The following is a 19,785-nucleotide window of genomic DNA, read 5'->3' as shown; positions in this document are numbered from 1 at the left end:
AAAGGATGTTAGAGGTGTACTATTACGTTCCGTTGATTCGCATTGTGAAACATGATTTACGCATAACTTCGTCGGTCTTGTTGCTAGCTTATTAAATGTTACTGCATATTCTGACGTTATCCTAGTTTCGGGGTTAAGGGTAATTTAAAATGAAATTGTGTGTTTCCATATTTGATTTGATTTATATTGTTCTCCATAGCAGCTAGAAGTTAATATGTTAGTGCTACGCCATTCCTTGAAAATCCGTACAGTCTGTAACGTCGGATCTTTATCAGGTCATGTTTGGTTACCAATTTGCCATTCATTTTATTATGTTTGCATGCACATAAGATGGCACATATGTCACTGTATATATCACTGACGAAAGTTTGTGAACGGTTATTCAACTAACAATAAACATATAAAATTTCGATAGTACATAATATTTCGGTTAGGTTAGAGTTTATATAATTTAACAGAAATTTATTTCGATAGATTATAAACTACCGAAAAATAATTCGCTAAATTGTAAGTAGTTACCATTAGATCATAATCTATCTCGCAAGATAGCTTATAATCTAACGGTGTTAACAATTTCTCGGTGGCATATATATTCTAAACTCTTAAAAGTTGCCTAGTCCTTGAGAGATATTGTCTACCATGACCTAAATTCCGGAAGGAACACATTATTATTACTTTTGATATTACATTTTTACCTAATGTTCCTTAATCTAAGGAAAAAAGAGAGGTTTGTTGTTACGATATTACAAATATTATAAAACTAAGATTTAACATTTCAGTTTTTTATGACATTTATTATTTAATATTGCATAATTAAGTTAAGTTTATTTGTTTATTTTTATATTCTTTATGTACCTCAACGTGGGATGAAAAATAAAAGGCAAAAGTATTACGAACTATTTATTAAATACGTATTGTCTGTTTGACAGTTATCCCTCAGCTCATCTCGTCGCACTCGGTAATAGGTTTCATATTTATGTTCGTTGAATTAACTTCATTCTGAAATGAAAATTATTTTCTAAGCTTTTATTTAAGTAAATTATCTTACTGAATAAAGTATAAGTAATATTCCGTTATTAGCGTTAAATTTAATTCAACACTGTAACGTAATGATTCAAAGGTGCTTTTATGAGCCCACTTGAATCTATACATATAATTAAATCGGAGTGTCTGTTTGTAATATTAAAATAACACATTTTTACTAAATGCATATGTATGTATACACGGTAATATACCAAAATAACATTTTTTACAATTTTTGTCTGTCTGTCTGTCTGTTTGTTCCGGCTAATCTCTGGAATGGCTGAACGCGGGCACAGCTAGTATAGAATATTTCGATTTGATTTGATACTGGCACTATTGGGCAAAGGCACACTCTTCATTTAGGAAGATGGTGTGGATGGTTTTTTTATAAATTTCGTAGGTGAATCTTATGGCAAGTACGTCATCATTACCCATAACATTGGCACGGTAAAAATTATTAAACATTCGTTACATCCATATCATGCGCCATTTGCCACCAACCTTGAGAACTAAGGTGTTATGTCCCTTGTGCCTATAATTGTACTAGCTCACTCACTCTACATCGGAACCCAACAATACTAACTACATACTATTTCTGTATGGTTGTAGAATTGTGGAAGAAGTTTATTCATTATGAAATATATACGCAGCAGAAATGCATTCGATTTGCAATCTTCTGTAAAATTTTCTTTCACTGCAAAATACGAGATGAATTAATTATAAATACTATGCATAGTGCATTAGACGAGTTGAACTCCTAGGGAAAAAACTCACACCAAATTGTTTAATGTGTGCAACGAGAGATAAGCAAAACGAATCAAGCATAGAAAAAAAATATTTGACCAATGAAAATCACGTGCATTAACCACTTAACGCATAAAGGCTATTTTCTTTGGTAACTCGTGTCGTGGAATGGACTTTAGAGTCCTACAGCGGAGCCGTAGCTTCTGCTCCATGGATACTCCAAGTCATCTACTTAAACAGAAAATAAAATTTACGTTATTAAAACCACTTTACCTTATCACAGCCATATGCCCTAATAAACCGCTCGTCAGTTGGATGCGGTGGATCCCTATAAAGCCTCCGTATTATTGGTGCGAGAAGTTTCGGTGCTGGAGGAACATAGGCTTGACCTCGCCATCTGTTTATTTTAGAGACTGTCACACCGACGATGATCGTCATCACAGCACCGACCAGGGTATACCACATGTATGACACATGTAAAATAGGACTGACTTCTTGACTAAAATAAAAATTATTTAACAAATTAGCATTAGCAGCCCGTAAATGTCCCACTGCTGGGATAAAGGCCTCCTCTCCGTTTGAGGTGAAGGTTTGGAGCATATTCCACCACGCTGCTCCAATGCGGGTTGGCGGAATACACATGTGGCAGAATTTCTTTGAAATTAGACACATGCAGGTTTCCTCACGATGTTTTCCTTCACCGCCGAGCACGAGATGAATTATAAACACAAATTAAGCACATGAAATTTCAGTGGTGCCTGCCTGGTTTGAACCCGAAATCATCGGTTAAGATGCACGCGTTCTAACCACTGGGCCATCTCGGCTCATTATTTAACAAATAATAATTGCAATTTCTTTTTAGATAATGGTGTTGATTTTGGTTGTTTTTTGTAGTACGTACTACATGTTTAAGAGATACTTTCGATTTAATATTTCAAAAGTATGAATATTTTCACGTGATGTTAACTCAAATTCATTAAAAATATAAGTACATTATTGATACAACTTTAAAATTAATTATAAACATTTATTGAGATGAAGATGAAAAGATGATTAAAAACAAAAAAACGCTTATTTGTGTAGCAACCGCACGTTTAACTAAGTATTCTACCAATAAACATTTGACAAGAAAATTAATTTATTTTTGTGATCCAGTGTTATGTTGCGGAATTGAATATGTTATATATAAAAACGATAGATAATAATATAGACTGATAAATATTATCAAAAGATACATACCCCTGTTCGTGACGAAACACTGTTTCGACAAGAGTATAATTATACTGACATCCTTCTGTTGTTAGAGGCTTGTGGGGGTGATAGATTAGGCCATTCGCAATAGCTAATTGTGCTGATAAACACCACCACGCCATCACAGCAAGTCCGGTCATACCACCCACTAACGCTCCCTTTATGACAAATAATAATAATAATAATTAAAAGGCAAGATTTTGTGCGAACCACAATGCTTATGCATATGCATGCAATGTTATTGCTATAATTGGATCCAATGATAGCATTATCCTTTACTCCTCTCTAACCGCCAACACCGCTCGGACCATTGAGAGTAAATATCTCTGTCATATGATATTGAATATTTTATCGGGTATTTTTTTTCGAGCCAAACGGCCAGCGATCAATTTTTTTAAAGCCAAATACTTATGAATGTGTTGTTGTGGAGGATTAAACACAATATTATTTCGAAATCGATAAATTAAATTTACCTCACAAATCGATAAATCATAATTACGTCTGGTCACACCAAAATTCTGATATGTGCGATGCTTTGATTGTGGCTAAATCTGAATCTTCACATAAATTTTATTTCAGTTGTACAGCCGTTTAACAATTTGTAGCTCTAATAATCTTGCTTTGTTCTATTTTGAGGCTTTTTTTCGGTCGGAGTCAGCAATATGTGCGGACGTATAAAATACATTTTAAGGCTTTCATAATAAAACCTTTTATTTAAGAACGAAGTGCACTTACAATTAAGAAATCTACCATCTGATTACCTCTTGTTGTCTTGTCATTATTAGATACAATGTTATACTATGACTTAATTTAATTATAACATTAAGTGAATAAAACTTGGTATTAATATTATTATTTATGTTCATATTACCAAAGCATCCACCCATGGCATTAAGATTCCCATTGAAAAAACACCAAGTTGTGGTCCCATTGTCATAGCTTCAAGCGTCATCGTGAGCTGCAAGATAGTTCCCATCTTTTCAACGATAAATACCAATCCTATAAACAAAAATCATGGAAAAATTTAATTGTTTTAAGAAAAATACTTATTACTATACAAACTTAATTTTATTACTAACGCAAGATACTATTATTTAATTTTAATTACATTGATGATCAATTTATTAACGATTAAATATGGAATTCTGAAAATACCTTCTAAGTATGAGATATGCACTATACAAAAAAAATTGGCCGAAGTTATTTATTACTAACGTAAATGATAAATAATATATTCCATGCAATTTAAATTTTTGTGGCATTTAAAACAAACTTAAACATGAAATTTTAATAGCAATGTTTAGGATTAACACAATTGCTTCAGATATGAGAATGAATTTAACGTGTTAGCGAGCCGTTACAATAAAGCCGTAATAATAACTTAACTTTATACTTCAAATATATCCATTTCTGAATGAAAAGATAAGATCAAATAAGGTAATATCAACTTTATATACTTCTACACAATACGACAATACTGTTACAATAATACTAATAAAAATACGAAAACAGCTAAAATTGAAAGTCATCAATAAAATTAAAACTGTGTAAAAAAATACCAAAAGTATTTTACGCAATAATTACCTAAGCAAAGTATTCCCAGCATTATAACGACACCTTTTAAAAGCCAGTTAGTTTGCCGTTCAGAGAGTTGCCTCTTGTAAAACGGCTTGTAAAAATCTTCCAATACCACCGCTGACATTGAATTCAAACTTGTCGATAAAGAGCTAAACAGAACTTATTAATGCATCATCAGAAATTAAGGTACACAAAAAATTGATGTAAGATGTTACACTGATGATGATACATTTTAACGTGCCATTGCTTATCTTATTGCTCTTTCCAACTTTGGAGAAGGATTAGGAACATGCGTTATTCCAATCTTCAGTAGATATATGCAGTGGCGTAGCTAGGTGGACAAGGGCCCCGTTGCATAGAAAAAGCCCTTTCCAACCCTTCTTTAACTTATATTGCCCTTCAAAATTATAGATAGGAAAAAAAAATCTTGTGAGCAGGGTCGAAGTTTTGTAGATTCGGGAGCTGGTGATTTGGCTGACCCTCTCTTTTCAAAGCTTAGGTTAGAGGGCCCCCTGAGCTCCGAGGCCCTGGTGCAATGCACCACCTGGCCCTAAGATAGCTACACCACTGGATATATGTACTTATTAACCATTTTTGGTCGTATTACTGCCGGTACTGTAAAGCTACGGTTCAGTACTTGAACATTAGGTTAATAGATATTATCTAATAATCTTTACAAAAGATATGTGTATCATTTCGGTTTCATTTCTAATAATAAGTATTATAATAATCATTACTATAGACAACAATAATTTGCTAACGCAGGATACTATTAATATAATGAATCTATTCAAATACCTAAGTGCTGCGCTAAATATTCCAGCAATAAAAACACCAGGTAGACCAGGTATATCACCAAGAACATCCATGACTAGTAGCGGTAGCAACTGATCTTTTGCCTTCGCTAACTGAAAGAAAATAAAGTAATCTAAATTAAATATTTTTAAAAAACATGACCTAAATGTATAACACTATAATGATAAAAAAATTAAATTAACTTAATATATTAAACATACCTTTGTTTGTAATGGATCACAATCATAGAACCGAGCATATATCAGTAATCCACAATACAAGCAGAAACAGTACAGTATTGATATACCAATGCAGAACAGAACAACTGCCCTGTAAATATAATATTACCCACATCATTACCTAATAAAAAATTACGCAAGTTAGTAGGACACATCTCAATTTAAGCCGGAAGCAATGATATTTGTGTTCTTAGTGATTCTTGAGTAGCAAAAACCCGTTTCGAACATGAAATTACTTATAACATATATTTTTTTAATTCCATGCTCATAAACTTGAAGGTCAAGGATGGTATAAAAATATTATACCCATACCATAATTATATTATACCTATTAGCATCAGGATGATCTAAATACTAGTGCTCATTAGTGCTATTTGGCGTCAGGTAAGGAAAGAAAATGAAGCCTTATCTTATTGGCATTTATTTGTTATACAAATGAAATGTCTGTACCATTACCATTTAGCGCCCCGCAAAGTTGGCAGGGCCAAGTAACGCTGCACCATTGTTTGATTTACTGAATTCGCTTGAAGCCAATAAATCAGACCACCAAGAACTAAATTCCAGATAGTGTGACGAGCGGTAGGGCGAGGGTCCCAACTGTATGATTAAATAACTTTTTCAAGGTGATACATTTTTTGTTATAAAAATAAAATTCACATGAATACCAAATAGATTCCTCCTCAAAAATAATCATTAATTAATTAAGAAAACTTATTAAATCGTCTTACTTAGGTGCTTCAATCCGTCCACTTTCCATATTTCTATTCCACACTGTTCCTATACCACCAACATCTATCGTTCCCTTAATAGCTACTAAAGCCATAGCTCCCACCATTGACGTAATTTGAATAACATCTGTCCATACAACAGCTTGCAAGCCACCCTATGACAAAGTACATTGTGATCGTTATATTGACATAAAATCAGAACGTTCAGCTGCCATAGAACCATGTGGTACCACGATACTTACCGCACTTGTGTAAAAAATGCAAACTAAGCAAACAATTGGCGTAATTACATGAATGTCGACACCAGTAACTGAAAACAGTTTTTTTTTTTTTTATTAGAATGTCTTCTATTTTTAAATTGATATTTGTATGTTTATATTCCTATATATATAATCACCTTGATTAAAAGCCAATGCCGGCACATAGATTACTATCGGGAGCCAACCTATCTGGAAAATATTACAAAGTGTCATGATATGCTAAAAAATGCCTAGCACAATGTTAGGCAATTTTTGAGACTGTTGCTTTGCTTTCTTTTTAATTAACTCTACCAGAATCGTTAGATAATAACTCAATGTTATAATTTTTTTTAATAAGTCTTAACAATAGTTGCTCGAAATTAGTATACAAGAATGAATTGAAATATTTATCTCACCAGTGTGAAGGTGAATAGGATTGATCCAAACAATCGAACTCTATTGTCGAACCTCATTGATAAGTACTGTAAAAAAGTAAGAATTACAGTCAGTTCTGGTGATAAACAATGCTCCATAACGTCAACCTTGCTCGTGTGATATAGTTTCTTAAGTCATATCGTACTTGGTAGCGATCCTTAAAATTTCGCTTCAAATTTTTTAAAAAGTGTTTCAGAGAATTTGATAAAGTCGACCGATTAAATAAAAATTATTCAAACCTAATTCCATAAATCTCAATACATTGTGCATCTAAATTTCACAAATAAAAACGTTTGCATTTTTTGGATCCAGACGCGCTAATTTGAATAAATATTACGTGATTATTCAGAACCCTGAATGTCTCTTAATGGTCTTCATTATAAAACGAAACTCACGTTTTATTGCAAATAAACTGTAGGAACACAGGATCAAATTTTCTGATGCGTATTTTAAATACTTTTAAATGAGTTTATCGATACAAATTCATGGCATAAAATTAAAATAGAATTATAATCGATTATTCATATTTTTTTGTTGCCAAATTACAATAATTATTAATTGTATAAAATTATATATATTTTTACCTCATAATTAGACGTAATTTTGAGGTCATGAAATACTGGTAAATAAACCTGAGTCATAATGATTGACATAAGTAATATACCACCCATGATGTAGGCATATTGGGTCCCATACATATATACTTCGGTTGGTGATCCCAGCAACGTAATACCTGAGACGAAACTGAAATGAAATATTTTTTATTTAATTAATTTATAAAATTTTACGATCGCTGGCAAATGCTGGCGATAGTCATCATTGTGAATAGTGTAAAAACCTTTTCCATGATAATAAACATACATAATTGAATACTTCATTACTTTCATGATGATCATTCAGATGAACCTGTAGTCTGTTAATATCAAACAGATATACGAAATTTATATTAATTAAAATAGTTCAAGGAGTATACAACGGGCTTGGATAAATGAATGTGAGTCGAGTCGAAGAGATTTCTATCGACATTCTTTTATGGCCGTGACATAACGAAACATTTTTAGATTTTCCGAAATTTTATCATGTAAATTGTCTAGATCCGCAGATATTTTAAACACATATATCCAGCAATATTAACTAATAAAATTTTGCATCAATTTCCTGCTTAGACTAGGTAACGATTGTCCCAAGATCTTCGAAAATTTTGAACGTTTTTCAGACTTGTTATAAAATGTCATAGTCATTAGAATGATATGGGAGTCTTTCTTCCACTATGTCCATTTTTAAATAAATATTTTAAATGTTATTCCTTATTTTATGGTAGATAGACGAATTAAATAAACTTGTACAATAGGTGTTCTATTAGACCGTAATAGCGAAAACCTCTTCGCTCTACTCTTTCAAGTCATTCTTGACAAACTAAGAGGCAAGCAAGTGTGTCCTCAGGATTTCCGTCATACATTAAGGTTAAAGCACTTCACTTACTACCGAGGATATCGATTAATACCTAAATGAGGTAAATTACGCTATATATTTCGTCTATATAAAAAACGTTCACGTACACCATATTCACTTCATTAATTTAACATAATTTGATTATTTTAGTATTTATGCGTATATTTCATTTGAATGTAATTTTAATATTATAATAAATAATAGTTCTTATATTTTTTACCATTTCATATCATATCAACTTACCTTGCTACCAATGACATAGAAACTGGAATCACCTTCATGTTCCTACCTCCAAGAAGGTAATCATTCTGTGTCGTTTGTTTTTTAAAAAATCCCCAATACACGCCAACGAATGCACTTATTGCCAACATAAACACAAATACAACATAATCAACCCAAGTAAATCTTTGCATCTGATACATCGCGCTTGTGGCCACATTTTCAGATCCACTCATTTTTAAGAATTTAGCAGTGTCATAGATTCTACCATTTGGGTTCCTATGCGCAAATGGCACGTTACTAGATATACAAGTACGCATATGAAGTAGAGATACAAGTTCAATCTGTTACAATGAAACAATTACGATAACTCGCAATTTAAAAGAGGATGTTGCGAGTACCCCTTCAATAGCCACCAGGACCGAATCGGGAACTGACTAATCCATATTTAAATTTCAAGGCAAGCATCCTAATTTTTGGTTTCATATAAACTGTTCCTGTCAATCTACTTTTAAATAAGAATAATACTAATCAGTACCATGACTCTGTTTAGGTAGTTCTATGATTTGGTTTAAATTTGACAAAAAAAAAGTAAAGAATAAAACAAAACAAATAATATTTATCTTTAAAAACTCAGTACTAGTATAAAAAAAATATGTAAGTATTAACAAACTTGAACAATACGGTAATCTATGTAATCTTACATCCTAATCTGTAAGCTACAACATAATAAACTGAACTTAATTTTTTAATATCATATTAGGTAAACTAGTATTTACTATAAATGTCTAATTGTATTTGTGCGATTTTTATAGACAGGACAGCTTGTCAATGACTCTTAAAAACTAAGATCAATAATCAAAATCAAAACATACTTTATTCAAGTAGGCTTTTACAAGCACTTTTGAATCGTCATTTAACAAACTATATTGAGTGAAGCTACCACCGGTTCGGAATGTAGATCCGAGAAGAACCGGCAAAAAACTCAGTAGTTACTCTTTTTCAACATTTAAAAATACAGTCATGTTAGTTAAATACAATTATATATGTAATATATCATGCCTGGAAGTCAACAAGAGCCTACTAAATCGAAAACTTAACAGAAATGTATCCGGCACGGAACGCTTAGCTCCGAAAACCCCATACCAATTGATCTGAATTTTGGTATACATATGTTTTTCCATGCGCTAATGACGATAGGCAATATACCCTCATATTATTGTTCAACGATAATATGAGGGTATATTGCCTATGGTCATATCGAGTAAAAATTATTTTATTCATCTTAAATGTATAGGTCTTAAAAAGTTTTTTTTTTGTTCAATACAAATTTTATATAGAGCATTTTCGAATCGTCGTTTCTCAGAAAATTGCTCAAATAGGTCACAGAAAATTGTTATAGAACCGAATTGTGCAATTTCGACTCCATATAGTAAGTATTCTGCCCTAGAAGGAGATTCGTACAAAAACATATTTAAATAGTGGAATATTTGTATTATTTGTTTTCTTTATAAATATAACGCAGTATAAATAATTAAGGGCAGCAAAATTCATACATTGTTTGTATACTAATGTAGAGTAATAAAAATGGTTAAAAACCTGGTTAAGGTTTTTTGAATAAAAATGACTTCATAGTATTTCCATTAATATTATACAGGACTACACAGTGTAGCACTTCAAATATGGTACTTGCTACAATCATTGTTACTTACGATATAATAAAGTTTAAATCGTAATCGTAAAAATTATAGTATTCATTATAACAAAACGATATTTTTCCTTTTCTAGCGTGTGTAAAACAATCTTCAAGAAATAGTAAACTATCCATGTCATTACAATTTAAAAAGAATAAAAAGACTGTTGACATTAATTTGACAGTTATAATGTCAAAAAATCAAAAATGTTGAATGTTGAACTGTAAATAAACATATCGTGCACGTGCTGTATAAACTTTGCTTTTTAATATTGTGTATTAAATATTATAATAGCCCTGAGCGCGCGCCTATTGCACAATGGCGGGACTTCTGCTCAGCTCGACAGAAAAAATGTATATATTACATGGTGTTCAGGTAGATTCATACTGAAAAACAATGAAATTTAAATCGTCTCCTAATCGAACTTCCAATAAATTGGTTTTCATTAATTTAAGGATGACTACCGTTCAGATGGCAGATCAAATATTGATTATAGACCTATGGAACTTGAAACTGATGTGGTGAGCCATGCCAGTGGGTCAGCAAGGCTCCGGCTTGCTAATACAGACATCCTCGTAGGTGTAAAGACAGAGATAGATGAACCAAAACCTAACAATCCAGGCTTGGGGAAAATAGAGTTTTTTGTCGATTGGTAAGTTTTAACATATTAAAAATTTGTGTCATATAAATACATATTATAATTACATGATATTTTACTTTAATAATGTAACCTAAATCTTGAAATTTATCCTTTAAGATATATCCTATACCCTGACTAAAAATAGTTTTTACGAGTTAAATCCCATATTCCAGATTGTTATAGATAATTGATGTTTGTCAAAATTATAAATTTGCTTAATTTAATAATTTAAACCAAACAATAATTTTATATTATAAATAAATACTTTTAGTTCAGCGAATGCGACTCCAGAATTTGAAGGCCGTGGTGGAGAACAACTTGCCAACATGATATCAAATTTGATGCAGAGAGCTTATCACTCTTCACAAGCATTTGACTTGAAACAGTTGTGTATATTAGAAGGGAAACAGTGCTGGAAACTTTATGTTGATATTTTGGTATTAAATTTTAATTTGTATTTGTCTTACAAATATAACATTATTATGTAAAGCATATTGAAAATTTAAATTGTCATAAGATTTTAGAATGTGGAGGCAATCTATGTGATGCTGTATCCCTCGCTGTTAAAGCTGCTTTGTTTAACACGAGAATACCATTTGTGAAAGCAGCTCTCATGGATGGAGGCAGTGTTGACTTTCAGCTATCAGATGATCCTTATGACTGCAAATTGTTAGAAGTTGGTAATGCACCACTCTTGGTAAGTTAAATATTTTTTAACATAGAAATGGAAAATTCACAAGTTTCTAACATGGAAACTGTTACGAAACATAATTATATGAATATATAAATGCTTTAAATCAGTATTTTATAATAAATGCCAAAGCGCAAGAGAAATTCATAACTGCCTAATATTTCTTTCAAATCTTATCATTTATATTTATTTACCTTCTAGGTGACACTCTGTAAAATTGGTAATAAATGTGTGGTTGATCCATCAGCTGAAGAGGAAAGCTGTAGTGTTATATCTTTGATAGTTGGCATTACTGGCAACCCCAAGTATTACAGTAAAGAATCAAAAGATTCACTAAATGTTGAGTGTAAATGCAGCACAATTGGAATGAATGGTCCAGGAAGTGTGGCCCCTGAGACTTTTAAAGCTGCCATTACCCAGGGAATGTAAGTAAATTAGTGTATAACATCAGTCAAATATTTCTTGAATTTGTTTTTTATTTTCAATTAGCCAAGTCCTTTTTTTTAACAATTACAATTTTTAATTAATTTAGAATATATATAATAATATTATACTGGTAATCAACATTTATTTTTGTCAGTATATTATAAAAGTAATTATGAATTTGTATAAGTAACTGTTAGAAGAAACTGTGTGTGTTTTATAGTCTACAGTACACAACCTCTTTTTCTTAATGATTAATATCAAATTGATACTTTGTATCAATCTACATTATTTTGTTGAGTAGTATTTTACTTTCAAAGATAACTTTAATTGGTAGTAAATAAAATTTTAGGTTTATAAAGAACGAAACAAATGATGAATACATTTTATTTTTGTTAATTCAAATTTATACAAGAAAATATTCTAGTCCTACAAAAAAATTATTTAAATTAACAATTTAATTTTCAATTGTGGGTTTGTGGATTGAGTTTACTTTTATATACATATTCTGAGATCTATACTTTGTTTTTTTTTCTCTTACAATATATTGTGATCTTAAGTTATAAATGTTTAATGAATATATTTTACATACTTTTAATAACATTTTTAGCATTGCAGCTAAGTGCTTAGACGAAGCTTTAGGCAGAACACTTTTACGAGAAAGGCAGGAATGTGGTAGTTACAAGAAAAATTCTTATGGATTCCTGAAATAAAATCTATGAAAAAATAGGAGTTTTATTAAATGAAACAAATTATTAAACCATTATACCTTTATTTAAGAGAATATATATGGCTAATACAATACATTGCCAATGTTGCTTATATCACAATAAAATTATCACAATAGAAAATAATAGTTACCTAGCATCCAAATTTGAATCACGCCCCACTTACAAGGGCCATAACTATATCAACACTTTATTTACTTGCTTTTTAATTGTTTCTTTTTTTCATTTGGAATTTGGAGGAATTTTAAATATATTTTTCTACCGAGTTTGGTTGAAATATCCTCAACTATTAAAACATTATGTAATAAATAACATAATTCTACCTATAGTGTAAATAACAGCACTTCTAAAAAGCCAATTAAAAATTAACGGAATGTTTTTGAATTGGTAAAATGAACAGAATCTATTGAAATAAGTGTAAAATAATCATAATTAAACATAGATGCAGAAAATAGATTAAACCTCTTGCTAACTTTACTGTAATTAGCACAAATAATAATGAGCAAAGTAAAAAATTATAGATGGAGAAAACATTTAAAATAATCAAGCGATGTCTTCAACGAATCATCAATAGTGATCCCTGCACCACAAATACCTAGTAAACCTTTCTTACATAAAACCTACATACTAGTAAATATAGCGTGATGAAGTGGCAAGAAATAATATCAGGAAGTCATATTTATATATAGTTATAACATTTCGAAAGGAAATCCTATACAAGTTTACTTCCTAGTGTTGACCGGAGTAAGGAGATCAAGAACAGCCGCAATATTGCCATTCTTGCTCTCGAGAAGTTGAGTCAGCCACCCACCATCATTGGTGAAACCCATGGCCATCATCTGCTCAATAGCTGCATCAATATGAGGCACTGAAAAATATAATTAGTAAAAATATAAATTTATAATCAATTAATGCCACACATTAATAATAACAATTGTATGTCAATAAATAATATTAAATAAATGTGTACATAGGCACATTAAATGATTAAAATGATAACCTAGATATCATGATGATTCATAAACTTATCAACATGAATATGTAAGCCTATCTTCAATAACATAGTTATTGTAGATAGGCTTATGTATGAAGCATTGCTTTGTTGACATTTATTTGCATTATTTAGTCGAATTTAGTACTAGATAATTTATAAACAAGTCTGATAATTATAACAAGTTCTTTAAAAAGAAAAGTAATCAAAATTTAAGTATATTTAAAATGTTTATTACATGGGTGACGTTTTCGTGGTTGCTCTTTAGGTTTAGCTTCTTGCTTGTCTGCAACGGGAGCGGACGGTGGCTGTTTGTCACCTGAACTTTGAGCCTGACTCGAAGCTGGCTGGGGAGGATCAGCTGCCTTTTCTGGTTCTTTAGGATTCAACGCTAAATGTTAAAAATTTGATCAATGACAATGGGACATGAAATGATCACACAAGAGATGAACAATTATTTTCAAAAGAATTGTCTCAAAACAAATTAAAAATATAATAACCATAAAAAATTCACAAAAAAAAAAATACAATGAATAAAAATAATTATGAGTGTTTTATGTAATTGAAGTAGTTGTGCCTGTATTAAAGACCAACCAGATATACAGTTCTCTGTAGAACCTAATTATTCATTATATCATTGCAAACAATGAATCCAAACCAAATTAACAGACACAGTGTAACTTATACAGTAAATTAATATCCTGTTTCTATATTTAAGATGTTCTAATTGTACATGAGTCAAATTATTTAATTTTTAATTTTAGTCAAATTAGTTTAATTAAAATAAGCCATTTAAATTGTTCCATATGTTTTAATATAATATATGTAGAATTGCAAAAATGAAGCTTGTGAAGTACAAATTATTTCTTGCATATAGTATCTGGGCATTCATGATTGGCTATGGTATGGTCAGATGATGTTTATTTAGAAATAAATATTTACCAGCAGTTGCTATATTGAGAGGAGGATATAGGTTTTGTCCTTCAGAAATTTTCACACGTTCTTGAAACTCCTCTGGAAGGTTGAAGCCAATTGGTGGCTGAGAAGTGCCACTCTTGACATATGTATCCATAAGATCTAAACAATATATTCAATAATTAATTTAAGTTTCATCTCCCTATATTCAAGACTACAATCATAAATAAAAATTATATAAATATGAAAAATATATCAAACATGTTCTGACTGTGATATTTGATTTGGAAATATAATATACTGTGATTACTGAGATTAAATTACTATGAAATTTGGAGTAATGTAGAAACTACAAGATGACTTGGAAATTTAGACTTTATGGGGAAAATATTAACCTTTTTCTTTATTAATGACAGTCCAGTCATCAACCTTGTCTCCTTTTTCTATTTCTGGAGTTTCCTCTCTTTTAGATTCAGCAGTAGTAGTTGATGATACCTCAGACCTGACACTTTCCTTGTCATTTTCTGGAGATTTACGATCGCCTTGACCCATTTCTACATCATTGGTATTGACAGAGTTTTCTTGGGGCTGATTTTGAGAATTTTCAGCATTGTTTGAAGTAGAAGGTTTAGGGTTTAAGCCACCTAAATACAAATTAAGAAGCTTTTGAATATTCTCAATATCCAAATTTTCTACTGCAAAAGGACATTGAGGTTGCTCCCTTTCTGTTGAAGTTGATGCCTCATCTTTAGGAGCTTGTGAAGTATTATCCTTTGTATTTTCTTGTGTTGGCTTTTTCTCAATATCAATGTTCACATCTCCAGCAAGGTTTGCAAATTCATTCATATAGTTTGCAAAGGTTTCTAGCCAACTGGTGCGTGGACGACGATGATGATGTTGTTCACGATCACCACTGTGGCGATGGCCATGACCATGGTGACCATGCCCATGATCACCACGGCGTTTCCTTTCATTGCTCTTTTCACGGCATTGCTTCTTACTATTTTCATCATCAACAGTAAAAGTAACAGACTTCAAGAAATTTCTGGACCTTTTTATTGCTGTTCTGATAACAGTGCGCTACAGACAAATAAAAAAATATATAAGTTTATAAATAATATGCTGTACATAAAGACTACAACAATTATTTCCAGTAAAACTGCCAGTACAATACATCTATTATAACTTAATAGTATGCAAACATTTAATAACCACCTAATGGATAAATATTTTTTATTACACAATAAAAACCAACTACAAGTTTTTGTTAAAACATTAATGTATTATACCTTTTTTTTATAAATACCTTCCAGTTTTTACACTTCAAGAATAAAAGTTATAAATTCAAACTTGATAAAAATTTTAAATTAAATTTAAACCTATTTGATAAACAAATTCATTAATAATGACAAAAAGATACATACAGGCATATTAGGCATGGGCACTCGCACCATGCAATGTTGAGGGTGTAAGCCAGCACCTTCACATTTTGAGCACAGATCATAATCATCACAGTAAGTACACTTGTAACGGAAACCAATCACTGGAGACTCGCATCCATCACAAATTACACCACGATGTGGCATTGTACTGTAGTCTGGAAAAAAATATATATCATACATTAATTTTTGCCCATTGATCATTAGTGTCCTAATAACCTTGTATAATATAAATGTTAGTATAATATAATCATATGATTTATGGCAAAATGAAAAAATGCATGATCATTAATAATTTACCAGCATTGGTGTCAGCAACAGCAGTAAGAACAATATCACACTCATCATCATTCTTAGTCAACTTGTCTTTGCAACTGACATACAATTTCACAATATCCAGATCCTCCATGGCTGATAAGGCAATCATGATTTCATCATCTGAAGATATTGCTACATCATCTCCATCTTCATCTATAATGTAAAAAAATATTTTAATTGTATTCATTCATATGATTATTCATAATAAAAATGACTCTATTATTTTCATTCATAGAAAACATTTTCACCTTTCCATGACACTACATAATACTTGTTTTTTAGACCAGGGAAGACATCTTGAAGTTTAGCATTCAAGTAATGATAACTGGTCACAACACTCTTTTCTACCCCAAATCTCCTTACTTCTGGCTTATCATCTTCATTCCAAAACGTGTAAACTTTAAATGGTACTTGATCTTCCATTTCTGTAAACGATATATTTATTAATATCTTGATCTGTGTTTATATATGTTTGGTGGCCATTTTGTTTACTAAAAGTACACACGGTTTCGTAAGATCGACTTCTACGCAAAAGTAGTTTATTCTAAATTAAATTAAATAGCACATCTGTTATAATATATATGTAATTTTTTTGTTAATATAAACACTTATTTATACGTTTCCAATAACTATATAAAGATTAAAATAAAAACTTTATAAAAACTCTACCTGAGAACAATTTAGCTTGCTTGTTTAACTTGAGAAAAAATACTAATATTCGTTCAACACTCCTACTGCTTCGTAGTAAATATTGTTATTGCGTAGCGTTTCACTATATACGGTGTATTTATATAAGTGTGAAAATGAAATGATTCATCGCTTGTCGAACATTGGAGAAAAACAAAATATTATGGTGCAATACTGTCAAACTTGTTTGTCATTGTCAGTTAGCACTCAGTAATCAGAATTTTAGTTCAGAAATTGAAATAGTCATTCTACCACAGACTGAATAATACTCGCCTACGGCAATACAATTCGATTATCGAATAAGACTTTTCAAAGAGTTCAACGAGTTATTATTATACGGTAAACGCATGTTCAAAATGTACAAGTTCTACAAAAATTTGCTTGTATAAATGTGTTGAATTGTTACCCGACACTTGGAGCGGATGTGTAGCAGAAAAGAAATACAACATAAAATTGATCTTATCTTATTTGTAAGATTAACAGTCTACATTATTTTTAATAAATTTCCAGAACCAAGAATGTTTAACTTCCATGACGAGAGGTTATCCCTTATCGGTACAATGGACACTCGGCCAATGGATAGATGGCGATATTTCGGAAAGTTACACTAATAACTATCAATTTTAAAATATTTGTAATAGTTAGCCGAAGGCACACCGCAAATCATCAAAGTTGGTAGTTTGGTACTACTGCACAATTAACCGGGGTTTCCCTGTCATTGTCGTCGAGTATTGAGCAATCTGACAATATAATACCGTCTTTAATGAGTGGGTGGTACCCACCTAGCAATCTTGCACAAAGCCCTATCACCAAGTAACTGCATAATCAATTATTTTTGTTATCGATTGTGAATCGATATTTTATTATATATCTTTATATATTAATAATAATTGCTACATACAATGATCATCTGAGTTACTAACACTACTTTTAAGTCGAAAACTAATGATAATTTCATTAAAATGATTTGAAATTAAATATAAAGTACTATTTTGTTTTATTGACATTTATGAATCATTTTCATATATGTTAAAATATATTTTGTACAAAAGCTATTGTTTTTTTTTAATATTGGTGTTAATATTTATAACTTATAAAGAATAGAAATCATGAATCTAGAGCATAAGAAGGACAACCTAATGTATCTTGATTAAATTAAAGTCAGATTTTGTATTATTACTATTGTTTTAATTTATGAATTAACAAAATTTAAAGAAATTTTAACATACACTATACATGTAGGTTATATTAATTTTATATTAAATACATCATACAATATCATATAATTGGCTAAATTAATCTTGGTGTTGTTTTTCAAGTGTTGTTTTTGTGATTTCAGAAGAGTAATTCTGTTGATCAGCAAATTTCAGGGGACCTCCGAGTTGTATTGTTTCAGGAATGTTAAGTTCTTCGTTTAATTTCTTTGCTAGGAAGTATATTTCCGCAAGAGCAATGACTAAAGCACACATGACACCTAATAACAATCTGAATCCAAAGTCTAAATTTCCCACCATCCATTCAACACCTCTGAATCCAAAAAGGAAACCAGCAAATATTGATATAATAAACTGCCCAATTGCTATGAGTTGACGATTAAGTTGTTTTACTGTAACAAAAAGGCAATATTAATTAGTAAACACGAAATCTTAAAGATAAATGTTTCTTTAGGAGCATTAAACTACTTATGTTTTATACCGAGTTTAACCTTTCTTTATATTGTGTGGATGGGGCTTAATTTGCTATCATTATTGGACATGTGCAAACAAATATTTTTAGTGTATATATTATAATAATATAGTTATAGATTATGTTAAGTAGATTCAGAATTACTGTAATTTCATTTATATAAATACATATAACAATTTGACATTAAATTGCAAAATAAAAATAAAACTTACATTGATATGAAATGTTGTCTTCAGGAAATCTCATTCGAACATTGTCTACTCCCTTTGTCATTTTCCTGTACTCACGAGCTTCTTGCTGAGCTCTTAATTTTACACATCTTGCTTCTAGAACAGGGTTTCTCTTTATTGTTTCATTTTCTGGCACTTCAATACGGGATCCTTCTAAAAGTGTGTGAAGGTAAGGTATATCTTCCTCACCATTATTTTTTTTAATTTTTAAATAATTATATAACCAATCTATATCAGCTGTTACAAGGAATACATCAGTTGTCATTGTCTTTTCAGGAGTTGTGCTGTGTTTTTCTTTATCTGATTTATTATTTTCATCTTTTTCATCATTTTTACCTTCAACTTTTGTATTGGTGGATTCAGTAACGGGTGGATTTAAAACAGTTTCTTCAGAAACAATATCTGGATGAGTTTCTTTAATCTTTTTTAAATATTCTATGTCAGAACTAGTTAGATGGATGGGTTTTATTTTATCACTACTGTAAGTTTTAAATATAGCCTTATTGCTTTCTGTAACTATTTCACTTATATTATGAGGTAACTCGTCAGAGGGTTTTATTGTTTTTAAGAACTTAATTAGTGTTTCTGTTGGATAAATCTTAAGATTAGTATCAACTAGTGACCCTTTTAGATCCATTCT

General features: G+C 30.8%; 4 protein-coding genes across 5 annotated transcripts; 1 reads left to right on the top strand and 3 right to left on the bottom strand.

Moving 5' to 3' along the window:
- Positions 1-893: 893 nt before the first annotated feature.
- On the bottom strand, positions 894-9,001 carry LOC125077142 (sodium-coupled monocarboxylate transporter 1-like). Its single transcript, XM_047688963.1, has 14 exons — positions 8,728-9,001; positions 7,617-7,776; positions 7,014-7,079; positions 6,756-6,807; positions 6,601-6,668; positions 6,359-6,513; positions 6,087-6,227; positions 5,613-5,721; positions 5,395-5,504; positions 4,603-4,745; positions 3,890-4,017; positions 3,007-3,176; positions 2,041-2,266; positions 894-999 (listed from the first exon to the last, which is right to left on the bottom strand). Exons 1-14 carry the CDS (start codon positions 8,937-8,939, stop codon positions 937-939), a joined length of 1,803 nt encoding a protein of 600 aa, XP_047544919.1. The 5' UTR covers positions 8,940-9,001; the 3' UTR covers positions 894-936.
- A 1,119-nt stretch (positions 9,002-10,120) lies between these two features.
- Positions 10,121-12,876, top strand: LOC125075927 (exosome complex component RRP42). The gene is made up of 7 exons (XM_047687828.1): positions 10,121-10,135; positions 10,492-10,772; positions 10,853-11,049; positions 11,309-11,474; positions 11,555-11,734; positions 11,930-12,153; positions 12,762-12,876. Exons 2-7 carry the CDS (start codon positions 10,716-10,718, stop codon positions 12,862-12,864), a joined length of 927 nt encoding a protein of 308 aa, XP_047543784.1. The 5' UTR covers positions 10,121-10,135; positions 10,492-10,715; the 3' UTR covers positions 12,865-12,876.
- A 30-nt stretch (positions 12,877-12,906) lies between these two features.
- On the bottom strand, positions 12,907-17,380 carry LOC125075808 (sequestosome-1-like). Of its 2 annotated transcripts, none has more exons than XM_047687710.1 (8): positions 17,212-17,380; positions 16,791-16,967; positions 16,525-16,695; positions 16,210-16,382; positions 15,181-15,865; positions 14,813-14,947; positions 14,109-14,246; positions 12,907-13,747 (listed from the first exon to the last, which is right to left on the bottom strand). In XM_047687710.1, the coding sequence occupies exons 2-8, from the start codon at positions 16,963-16,965 to the stop codon at positions 13,602-13,604; spliced, it is 1,623 nt and encodes a 540-aa protein (XP_047543666.1). In that variant the 5' UTR covers positions 16,966-16,967; positions 17,212-17,380; the 3' UTR covers positions 12,907-13,601. The 2 variants fall into 2 exon arrangements, with proteins under 2 accessions (XP_047543666.1, XP_047543579.1); XM_047687623.1 differs by having other exon boundaries at positions 14,109-14,261; positions 17,212-17,379.
- Positions 17,381-18,401: 1,021 nt separating this feature from the next.
- On the bottom strand, positions 18,402-19,782 carry LOC125064839. Its single transcript, XM_047672145.1, has 2 exons — positions 19,128-19,782; positions 18,402-18,835 (listed from the first exon to the last, which is right to left on the bottom strand). Exons 1-2 carry the CDS (start codon positions 19,780-19,782, stop codon positions 18,525-18,527), a joined length of 966 nt encoding a protein of 321 aa, XP_047528101.1. The 3' UTR covers positions 18,402-18,524.
- Between the last annotated feature and the right edge of the window lie 3 nt (positions 19,783-19,785).

This window comes from Vanessa atalanta, chromosome 1, assembly GCF_905147765.1.
Source record: "Vanessa atalanta chromosome 1, ilVanAtal1.2, whole genome shotgun sequence".
NCBI classification, from domain to species: domain Eukaryota; kingdom Metazoa; phylum Arthropoda; class Insecta; order Lepidoptera; family Nymphalidae; genus Vanessa; species Vanessa atalanta.
The sequence above is the reverse complement of the archived record's forward strand: the minus strand, read 5'-3'. Positions and strand labels throughout refer to the sequence as shown.

Excerpts from the sequence above, each read along its gene's own strand:
- LOC125064839 (XM_047672145.1), bottom strand. The coding sequence starts at position 19,782 with ATGGATCTAAAAGGGTCACTAGTTGATACTAATCTTAAGATTTATCCA. Across the intron at positions 18,836-19,127 it reads AGACAACATTTCATATCAAT|TAAAACAACTTAATCGTCAA; the intron begins GTAAGTTTTATT and ends TTTTTGTTACAG.
- LOC125075808 (XM_047687623.1), bottom strand. The coding sequence starts at position 16,965 with ATGGAAGATCAAGTACCATTTAAAGTTTACACGTTTTGGAATGAAGAT. Across the intron at positions 16,696-16,790 it reads TTATGTAGTGTCATGGAAAG|ATGAAGATGGAGATGATGTA; the intron begins GTGAAAATGTTT and ends TTTACATTATAG. Across the intron at positions 16,383-16,524 it reads TGTTGCTGACACCAATGCTG|ACTACAGTACAATGCCACAT; the intron begins GTAAATTATTAA and ends ATTTTTTTCCAG.
- LOC125075927 (XM_047687828.1), top strand. The coding sequence starts at position 10,716 with ATGGCGGGACTTCTGCTCAGCTCGACAGAAAAAATGTATATATTACAT. Across the intron at positions 11,050-11,308 it reads ATAGAGTTTTTTGTCGATTG|TTCAGCGAATGCGACTCCAG; the intron begins GTAAGTTTTAAC and ends AAATACTTTTAG. Across the intron at positions 11,475-11,554 it reads AACTTTATGTTGATATTTTG|ATTTTAGAATGTGGAGGCAA; the intron begins GTATTAAATTTT and ends AATTGTCATAAG.
- LOC125077142 (XM_047688963.1), bottom strand. The coding sequence starts at position 8,939 with ATGAGTGGATCTGAAAATGTGGCCACAAGCGCGATGTATCAGATGCAA. Across the intron at positions 6,808-7,013 it reads TCCTATTCACCTTCACACTG|ATAGGTTGGCTCCCGATAGT; the intron begins GTGAGATAAATA and ends AATATTTTCCAG. Across the intron at positions 4,018-4,602 it reads GCTGGGAATACTTTGCTTAG|GATTGGTATTTATCGTTGAA; the intron begins GTAATTATTGCG and ends TTTTGTTTATAG.